The 10,635-nt window shown below is 46.3% G+C and overlaps 1 protein-coding gene across 2 annotated transcripts in view; it reads left to right on the forward strand.

Moving 5' to 3' along the window:
- Positions 1 to 9,075, forward strand: part of CPNE5 (copine 5) — a 131,301-nt gene extending 122,226 nt beyond the window's left edge. Inside the window, exons 17-21 of one of the 2 annotated variants that reach the window (XM_083509437.1) lie at positions 642 to 769; positions 1,161 to 1,263; positions 4,121 to 4,178; positions 6,457 to 6,530; positions 8,164 to 9,075. In XM_083509437.1, the coding sequence (XP_083365563.1) occupies positions 642 to 769; positions 1,161 to 1,263; positions 4,121 to 4,178; positions 6,457 to 6,530; positions 8,164 to 8,352 (552 nt within the window). In that variant the 3' untranslated portion in view covers positions 8,353 to 9,075. The remainder of the gene's footprint in view (positions 1 to 641; positions 770 to 1,160; positions 1,264 to 4,120; positions 4,179 to 6,456; positions 6,531 to 8,163) is intronic. The other variant, XM_083509438.1, reaches the window with a different exon arrangement.
- Positions 9,076 to 10,635: the final 1,560 nt, after the last annotated feature.

A 10,635-nucleotide genomic window follows, 5' to 3' on the forward strand; every position in this document is an offset into this window, starting at 1 on the left:
TTAATAGGTTTGCACTATACACCTTTGCTTTCTTATGTGATGGTCTCATCCTTGAAGGCTTACCTGGCAAGGAACATCAAAGAGTCCTGGGGCTGGTTTCTTTGTCTCTCTTTGAAAAGTTGACATGAGCTTCAGATGCAAAGAAGAATCATCATTTTCATTTGCTGTTGCTGCCCCTCTAAATCCTAAAGGCAACTCCCTTTGCATCAGCATAATATCTGATTGGTGACATTTATTGCACTCCCATAGCTAGCAGATCCTCTAGCCAATGTATTGATCTCTGCTGATGGTCGTCCATCAGCTGAGCCAAACACTGAGAATGGGGTGGACAGTGGTGGAGAAAGGGGGATGCAGTGGGGGCAGTCCGCCCCGGGTGTCATCCCAGGGGTGTGACAAAATCCCCCCCCCGGGCATATTGCTGCCCCACCAATCACTCCCCGGGCGGATCACCCAGCCCCGTGGGCAGATCGCCCCGCCCCCTGGATGGATTGCCCCACCCCCGGGTGCACAGCATGTGCGCCACTCCAGGTGCCCGAGCGGCTAGCTCCGCCGCTGCGGTGGGGAATCCCAAAGGGGCAAGGAATCAGCCACTCTGCCTGGGGAACTTTCACCCTAATTGTCTCTCCCTTTCTCTCCTGCAGAATGGCAATGTTGACAATCCTCATTGTAGTGGAATAGAAGGTATCCTTGAAGCCTATCACCAGAGCCTCAAGACCGTCCAGCTCTATGGTCCAACTAACTTTGCACCGGTGGTTAACCACGTGGCTAGGTATGTCTCATCAGTGCAAGGTATCGTCACAAAGCATGACAAATGCTAGCTGTGTTTGGAAATGACCCGCAGGTACTGAGAATGCAACTCCCATTCTTATGGGCATATTTGGATGGCTGATGACATTCTGGTAGCTTCTTACAAACCATGAAGCGAGATAACCAGCGTAGCCTAATGAAAATGTAGGTTGGTAAACTTCTCCTTACTTCATAACCATGCTATTTTAAACATCATTTTCAATTCATTATATATCATTTCCCAGTAAGCTTTAATCTTACTACAAGACCATATGTCTTTCAGAATGTGGGGGTGTTTAGTTCAGAATTCAGACCACCCTGACAACACTCCTGCCTCTGTTCCTAAATTCTCATGATCTCCTCCCAAAACTTAGGTACGCTGCAGCTGTGCAGGACGGTTCCCAGTATTTCGTTTTGCTCATCATCACTGATGGCGTGATATCAGACATGGCCCAGACAAAAGAAGCTATTGTCAACGTGAGTAGCACAGGTTGGGGGTGTTGTCCCAGGAGTTAAGATCTGCCAACAAACAAAAGTGTAACTGCACCTGCCAGGATGGGGAGTAAAATAGTTTCAGGTAGGCAATGTAATATGCTAGAGAGTTAAGATCCTGGGATTTATTTCAAGCCACGGAGCGGGGGGGAGATGTAGCCACAGCACAGATTCATTTTCCCATTGCAAAAAGGTCAAACATTCCCTAGCCTCACAGGAACTCCACATAGGAGCACTAAATAGTATTTTAAAAAAATGCTGTTCCTTCTTTACCTTGTAGCCATTTTCTGCCCTCATGTTAACAACATGAATGATACAGCACTTCTAATCAGATTTAGAACTCGCATAGTGCTTAACTTAATTAGTAACATCTGCACAAGCCTATAAAGTAGACCCCCATTTTAAAGATGAGAAGAACCAAATCAAGCAGCAAGCCTAAAGCTTGGGTCTCCCAACTCACTCTTTTAACCACTGTGTGCCATCCTCTGTTATCTCCTGTCTGATCAAGGCAGCTGATGAAAGATTAAGGGTGAGAGAAAATGACTTGCCCAAGGCTAATTTGCCCATTGCTCAGGCAGGCTCTGAACTCAGGCCTCCCAGGCAACTTTGAGTATCAGCTGGACCACATGAACTCACAGCAGCTTCCTATTTGCACCATAATTGCTTTAAGCACCCAATCACTTCTTTGGGCAATTTTCCTTTTATCTCCTCCTACCCATGCAGCCATTTTGACACTTCCATGTGCTGTGTTATGGATGAGGTGTGCTCATTATTAAACTGTTCCAGCCCGGCCAGAGATCAGCCCCAGCAAAGAACACACTGATGATTACACCGTCTGCGTTTTTAACAGCTAAATACAATCAGTGATTGCTGATGGGGAAGAGGAGGAAGCTTGATAATTGGATAAAAAGACAGTGTGTGTGTGCGTTAACAACAACAACAACAACAACAAAAGAGTTCCTGAAGGTGTTTGGCAGGCAAGCAGAATGGAAAGCACAAAGCGTATCACTGTGATTTCTTTAAATAACACAATGGCAAAGCCCATTAGCAAGCAGGAGAGCATTAGGGTCAGGGAGAGGTCTCAGAAAGGGTTGTTTCTATAAGCAAACAGAAGGGCTTAGCCTATTAAAATTGGAAGAGGCGGCTAAATAATTTGGGTGAATCTGCTCCCTTTTTCTATGGAAGCAGCAGTTCCTTGATAAATCAGTTGTGACAATGGGTTAATTCTGATTCCATGACTATGTTAGTTTAGCACCGTGGAGTGTGAATTGGCTCCTGCCCCATCTCCCCCATGGCAATATTCTCAAAATATTTTGCTACCCATATAAGGACGAAGTGGCATTTTGTGCTTTTTAAAAGATCCAAAGTCTGCACGTATAAAGTGTGATCAGAGTTAAATATACAAATATGCTGCAAAGGAGTGGGGGTAAGGCTAGACTGGCAATATGCCATTACAACCAGCAGCAAACTTAGCAATGCATTTAAAAAGACAAATCTCTCTTCATTGTTCATACGGAATATGGGGAGCGGGGGAACTCAAAGTCCAAGTTCTGCTCCCCCTGGTGTAGTTATTGTGGTGATCACACAGGGTCACAGGACGTTTCACCGTCTATTGATCCCTGTGCCACCACTTTATTTCTCGCTGCCACTACCCAGGCCCTACCTGGTACAATACTGAGTCCAATCAGGGTTAAATTGGAACATAAACTTCTATTTATTGCAGTTTAACAAGTGTTTGGTTTCATAAACGGTCTCAGTCAATTACAATCATGGGGTGCCTATCCAGACCTATAACTTCCACTGCCTGCTCTCACTCACTAAACCACCTCTCAGATTTTACTTGTCTTCCCAGCTCCTAACTGTTCCTGACTCAGCTTATTTCGCGACACTAACTCAACCTCCCCACAGACTCTATCCCAATTCACTCCCACGCCAACCAACCTCCCAACGAACTCTCCCCTTCGCCCCTCCCAGAGCTGGTTTTATAGTCCCTCTGACTCCACCCTCCTGGGTTCTGATTGGGTAACCTGTTTAACTATTTCACCTCCAGCACTCTCATATGTTAACGTCACAGTTATCACAAAAACTGATTTTTGTGAATCGCACATGAGGATCATATTCTCAGTATGGCTAAGAGTTGCACTGCCATGGCTGCCTGGACACCCCACTACTCAAGTTCCACATGTGAACATGTCACTGGGCATTTGAAATTCCACCAGTCATTACATAAATCAGATGTGGGGAAACCTTTTCCCCTCCAGACGTCACTGAACTGCAACTCCCCACATTCTTGGCCATTGGCCATGCTTGCTTGGACTGATGGAAGTTCTAGCTCAGCAGCACCTTTAGGGCCAAAGGTTCCCCTCCCTGATACAAATGAATAACTACAAAATTATTACGCATATGTCTTTAAAAGGCCTAGATCACCATAGTCTTCCACTTATAATTAGGACTGGCTTTGGTTCTAGCTTTCTTATATTTCTGTGCCAAAGGCAAGCAACAGCTGCTCTTTTCCCACTTCCCAATATTATTTACCTTTAATGCAAATATTCATAACCAAGCAGTGCTTAAGCTAGCCCAGGTGTAGGGAATCTGGGACTTCCCAGATGTTGTTGCATCCCTGACCACTGGCTGTGCTGCCTGGAGGTGATGGGAGTTACAGTCTTGCAAGAGACTCCCCATCCCATCTCTGCCCCACACAATCTATGTCCTGATTTCTGACCCATCACTTTGCAGCTTTCTGTTTTGAATTCATGCTCTTTTCTCTCTTCCTCTCCTTCCCATCTCAACCCCAACCCTCTGCCACACATATCTTTCTTCCTTCTTTCCTGTTGACTCTCAGGCTGCCAAGCTTCCTATGTCCATAATCATTGTAGGAGTTGGACAGGCTGAATTTGACGGTAAGAACTTTTGTGCAAACAGTCATGAAATATGAGGACTTTCAAATGCTTTGGCTGAAAGGCTGAATCCTATGCTCCTACTACAATGGCAGCTACTATCCCAGGGGTTAAGGCCAGTATGAGATAGTTGCAATCTATGCTTAAAAGATAAAGGTAAAGGGAACCGTGACCATTAGGTCCAGTCGTGACTGACTCTGGGGTTCCGGCGCTCATCTCGCTTTACTGGCTAAGGGAGCCGGCGTACAGCTTCCAGGTCATGTGGCCAGCATGACTAAGCTGATTCTGGCAAATCAGAGCAGCGCACGGAAACGCCGTTTACCTTCCTGCCTATTTATCTACTTTAACTTTGACGTGCTTTCAAGCTGCTAGGTTGGCAGGAGCAGGGACCGAGCAACGGGAGCTCACCCCGTCGCAGGGATTCGAACCGCCGACCTTCTAATCAGCAAGTCCCAGCAGCAAAACCAACAGAACCATGTCCAGCAATAGGCACTAATATAGCAGTGCTGATAGAAACACCCATAGCAACTACGGTATCACCCACCCACTGCAGCTTTGCATACCAGCGATGACACTGGATTAGCCATTCTCAGAAAGCAGAAAAACATATATTGTAAATAATGCATTGATACCATCCAACCAGATCCTTCTCTCCCCCATCTGGCTGAGTTTGGCTGGTGAGTGGGGCCACCCACCTGTCAGTCACCTGACATCAGTTAATCCAATTTTGCCCACATGGTTTTGAATCAAGCCATGCAGGCAAAGGCACGGTGCTTTGCAAGCCCTTGCTTTCGTGCTTGCATAGTGCTGTGTGGCATATTTTGAAGCCCCAGTGCTCTGCCGGCCCCCTTTAGGCCCAAGTGCATCTCCACCTGCAGAGAGTAAGTAGGCATGGTGCCAGCGGCAGAGGAAGCCTCTTGGGCACCTGGGGTGGGGCACCCAGGGACAGGGTGATTCGGCCATGCAGCACCCTTAGTAGGGATGGAGCATGCAGTGCCCTTAGGGAAGGACAGGACAGGGGCGCCCTACAGCTGGGGGGGGGAGGCAGCAGGCAGGCATTGTGGAGCCTGCAGGTGCCTGAGATGCATGACTTATGCGCGCTGCAGACCCTGCTGTGAGTGCTGCCTGCCATTTTGTCACACACACCCCTCAGTGGGGGCACCCGCAGTGGGCCGCACCTACCGCACCCACCCTTGCTACGCCCCTGCATGGCGCTCCTTTGCAAGCAACATCCATGCAGAAAAGCCACTTGAAAAGAAAAAGGGTGCTCCTTTGGGGGCAAAGGAGAGCCAGAAGAACTAACTCCACTTCTCTTGGTCAGGGGGACGTAGAGCAACATTTCCTCCCCACTCCCCTGCTCCTGGCTGAATGTTTACTTGAGAGGGAAAGCCCCTCTCTAAAACTACTTTAGGGCTACAGGTGGTCCCCAGGTTAGCTCAGGGCAGGTGACCCTGTTTCGGGACCCCTGCATCCATGACACGGGGCAGATGGGGGCAGCTGTGCACACCCCTATAGTCACTATAGATTTGTAGATATCCCCATAGGCATTGAATGATGCATGATTAGCCCAGTGTGATATTCAGTTGTACCTTGGAAGTTGAACGGAATCCGTTCTGGAAGTTTGCTCAACTTCCAAAACATTCGGAAACCAAAGCTCGGCTTCTGCTTGGCTGCAGAAATTTCCTGCAGCCAATCAGAAGCTGTGGAAGCCACGCTAGATGTTCAGCTTCCAAAAATCATTCGAAAACCAGAACACTCACTTCCGTTTTTCGATTGTTGGGGAGCCAAAACGTATGAGTTCCAAGGCGTTTGGCAACCAAGGTACAGTTGTATGCAGAAAGTGCTGCAAAGCAACAGCTAACCTTTCTCATATATGTATTTATGCCACCAATTGCAAACTCCATGCCTCAGATTTGACAGTCCCTGATTCAAAAAAACAAGGCTGAAAGGCTGTATAGTGAAATCAACGGGTAGAATATAACAGATTGATTATATCTTGCAGTGAGCAATGAGAAACAGACATTGATAGGGCCATCAGTAGAGCAAATTAGAATATGCAAAATGAAAATTGAATGTGGTTTTCCTGCTTGACTCTCTGAAAGAAGACAGTAGAGCTCTTTGCTCATATTGCCTTTTTCAGATAATGGAACAGCTTATCAGTCATGGCATAGAGGAGTTTCGTTTGCCTCCTGCAGTCTTTGACTCCTTTGCACCCTTACTCATGCTATCTATGATTAATCCTCCTCCTTTCCTTCCATTCATCCCTCCCCACAATGGACAGCCATGGTGGAGCTGGATGGAGATGACATTCGAATCTCGTCCCGTGGAAAGATTGCAGAACGTGACATTGTCCAGGTATGTTTTTTAATTTTTTAAAAAATAAACCACAATCTGCCTTGTGTGCCAGTCTTGTTGCAGAACAGGCAAGAGCTGAAGAGCCTCCGTGCTTCAAAGCTGACTTGTGTTTGTCAGTGTGGGGGTTTTCAGCTCACTTTCAGTGTGTGAGGAGACCCAACAGCAGCTGTTACTCTGCTTTCCTGGCAGGCATTGGAGACTTGTCCAGTGGAAGGAATGGCGTGCTGCCCCCCCAACCTTGAACCTGCCCTCAGCCCACCTCTACCTGCCTGCCTGCTTACAACCAACCCAGGGGGTGGCACTGTCTGCCAGCTTCCTCCTTAGTCTCAGGGTTGCCAGAACTCAACCGGGAGGAGGAAAACTAGGACAAAACCGGGGCAAGTTGGCTCTGCCTGTGGTTGGCTCTGGCTGCACCTACTGTTGCACTCCCCTACCTTCCGGCTCATGAGTCCTAATGGGACACCAGTCACCACTACCAGCAGATGGGTCTCTATTGCTTGCTGGGAGGGTGAGGTTGGTGTGGTGTGAACACACTAACAGAGACAGTCCTGCATCTTTGCACTGCACTGACTTCCCTGCCCTTCCTAGTAAGCAAGAGCAACCCACCTGCTAGCAAGCTAGTATAATGGTTCCACTGCACCAGGCAAACCATTTCTGATCCTCACTGAACTGAATGTGCCAAGACAGGGTTCTCTGAGTTACATGGTTCCCTAGCTCCAAAAGTCTTGCATCACTCTGAATATGCACCTGAATAGAGGAAAGAAAACAAGGCTGTCAGGGATGGGTGAGAACTATTGCCAGGGCAACAGCTCAATATTTGGCATCTTCAGTTAAAAGGATGATAGGGTAGCAAGGTGCCATGAAAGACCTCTCAGGTACATACTCCAGAGAGCTGCTGCCCGTCAGCTTAGACTGGCCCAGATGCAATAATAGTGTATCTTGATACAAGGCAACTTCCTGTTGGACTATGCTGAAATGGCAAAGCTGACCAGAACGCTCAGAAACCAAGAAGACAAAAACTTCCCATTCAAGAAAGAATGGGGAAAAATTATAGTCTATTTAGGAGACCATTGTAAGCAGATGAAAACATTAGCAGGATTTTAATAACACTTATAATGTAACAAAACTATGGACAATATGGAGAGAGAGATATATATATGAAATAATATGCACTTGAAAATGTTGACAGTAGGACCCATGGAAGTCTGGAGATTCGGAGAAATCTCTAAATATGATGATCTATTTGGTATTGTTATAACTTTACTTTTGTAAAATCAAATAAACGTGTGTGGGGTTTTTTTAAAAAAAGATACAAGGCAACTTCCTATATTTTCTAATATGTATTTAATTCAGGTAGCCCACCCCATCCTGAAGATTTGAGGTGAGTAACAATTAAAAGGCATAGCCTATCAAAAGAGGTTAACTTACCAGAGAGCAGCAAATTCCATTGCAAAGCTTGGGAAGTTTTGGCGTGATCTCTGCCTGGCGAACTGCTCAAGTTTTGCCACCTGTGATCTTTCTATACGAATGCGGTCCAGCCTTCCTGGATCAGGGAAGTCTCTGTTGTAAGGCTATATATTGCCTTTTGAATGATTTGCCTTTCATGCCTTCAATATACTGTTCTCTCTCCCAGTTTGTCCCATTCCGAGATTACATTGACCGCACAGGAAACCACGTCCTGAGTATGGCTCGGCTGGCTAAGGACGTTCTTGCTGAGATTCCCGACCAGTTCATCTCCTACATGAAGGGACGCGGCATCAAACCCAACCCAGCTCCACCTCCGTACACCCCCACAGGCCACACCCTTCAGACAGAAATCTGAACGCCAGGAGAGGAAAGCAGCACTTGAGGGCAGGTGCCTACAAAACACAGGTCACTCTCTTGGATCAGCTCTCAACTTTCTGTGGGCAGACTGACATCCGGGCAGTGACCACACCACAAAATGAAAATCTACAGTGTACTCTTTTCTGCAAAAAAAATTAATAATAATCCTCTCTGAGAGCTGGTTTACTGCTGCCATTCTGGCACACCAATGTGCATCGATGGAAGGACGGACCAGCCGTGAAACCTGGGGGGAAATAAGGGTTTTGATTTCATTTCATTTTGTTAAAGGACAAGCCCTGTTGTTGGCAAGTTTCCTCGTTTCCTATTTGGGGAGATCACCATGGTGAGAGAAGTCCAGCCTGTCTTGGTAGGCCTCATAAGGAGGCACAGATCATTCATTTCTCTATGGTTTGTGTTATGAAGCAGCCCTTTTTCCATGCATCTTCCCTTGCCCCCCCCTTACAGCTGAATGATTTGGGGGGGTCTTCTTCTTTTTTAAGCCCATGTATAGTCCAGCTGCCACCTCAAGTCTTCTGAAACTTCTTCCTCGCTTTGTAATGGCTCAGCTTATGGATTGACCTGGCAGGCTGAATATTGTGATCAAGTGACCGTGTGATGTCGTCTCTTAATGCTGCTGGTGTTGCCGCTGTTCTTTGTACTGCATCCAGTCCCTAAATTGCTTAACCCCACCCCTTATTCTTTGTAAATCTACTTTGACAAATATTTGTGCAGGCCTGGATTGTTTGTTCCCTTGCTTGTTTGGTTTTTGTGACTCTGTTAAGTCCCTTTTGCATTTTTTAACCCCTGGTTTTCAGCAAATTGCTGTCTAGATTTGATATCTGAGAAGGTATTATTGTGCAGGGCATGAGAGAGAGAGAGAGAGAGAGAGAGAGAGAGAGAGAGAGAGAGAGAATAAATGGGCCTTATTTTTGACCTCTTCGCACTTCTGCCCATCAGAGTGATAACTTACAAGTGGTATCCTCAGTCAGGATGATCTTGAAGTTTGGGCTTCATAGAGTGTGTTCATAGAGTGACAGGAAAAGTTACTTCCCAGGGTTATGTGGGAATGGGCATAGCTCCTGTGTTGCACTTTGGTATGTCCTTTCTTCATTTCAGCCTTTGCAGAACTTGGACCTGCTATATAAAAACTCCAGCTTGGCATGGATCAGAAAAGCTGCATATAACTCTGAAAGCTGCTTTCCCCACCTGGAGCTCTCCAGATGTTTTGAGCTGCAATTCCCATCAGCTCCAGGCAGCACCCAATGAGGCTTGTAACTCAAAACATCTGGCAGGCAGCAATTTGGGGGAGGCTGTTCTAAAGCAGTGGTGACCTACCAGATGTTGCTGGACTCAGCTCCCATCATCCCTGACCATGCTGGAGTTGGATTCCAACATGATCTGGAGGACCACAAGGTCTCCTGCTGTGCTCTGACACAAAACCATACTCAGGCTCCTAGAATTTTCCAAACTCTCCCCTGGAAAGCCCCTGGAAAGGTTAGTGGGGGTTTGTGTGTGTGTTAAAAAAATTGTTTATGTACATATTTATTTCAGTTTATACCCCGTCCTCAACTCAGGGCAACTCAGCTGAATTTAAAAGTACCGTACCTCTCATTAAGCCAAGCAGATATTTCAATCGTATCCCTTTTAAAACCAGAAATTCTAGACAAGTGCCCTTTTCTGATTCACTCAAGGATGAAGCCCTCACCCATTCATTCATTCATTCATTTCATTTATTTATTTCATTTATTTATTATTTCATGTATTTATTTATTTATTTCATGTATTTATTTATTTATTTTATTTTATTTGTATACCTCCCTTCACCACAAGATCTCAGGGCAGGTCGCAGAATAAAAATACAAGTAAATAATTAAAACAAAAACAAAATAACGCGCGCCCTCCCTTCCCACAGACACATTTAGAAAGCTGTAGAAAACTAATCAGCCAAAGGTCTGGTTGAAAATAAATGCTTTTGCCTGGTGCCCTAAAGTATATAATGAAGGTGCCAGGAGAACCTCCCTGGGGAGAGCATTCCATAGACGGGGAGCCACTGCAGATAAGGCTGGTTCTCGTGTTGCCACACTCCGGGCCTCACGTGGAAGAGGCACAGATCCCCAAACCTTTCTTAGCTATTAGGGATCGGATCTGCTCTGGAGCTGGACAGCTCTTTTGCTAACTGGATTAATGATGAAAGATGCACTTAGAAGTAGCCTAGCTAATACACTCCCCTCCCTACTTAAGAAGTTGTTGGGGAGCATACTAGGCACTTGCTAAGCACTTT

Source organism: Podarcis liolepis (assembly GCF_965112155.1).
Source record: "Podarcis liolepis genome assembly, chromosome: 6".
Taxonomy (NCBI): Eukaryota; Metazoa; Chordata; class Lepidosauria; order Squamata; family Lacertidae; genus Podarcis; species Podarcis liolepis.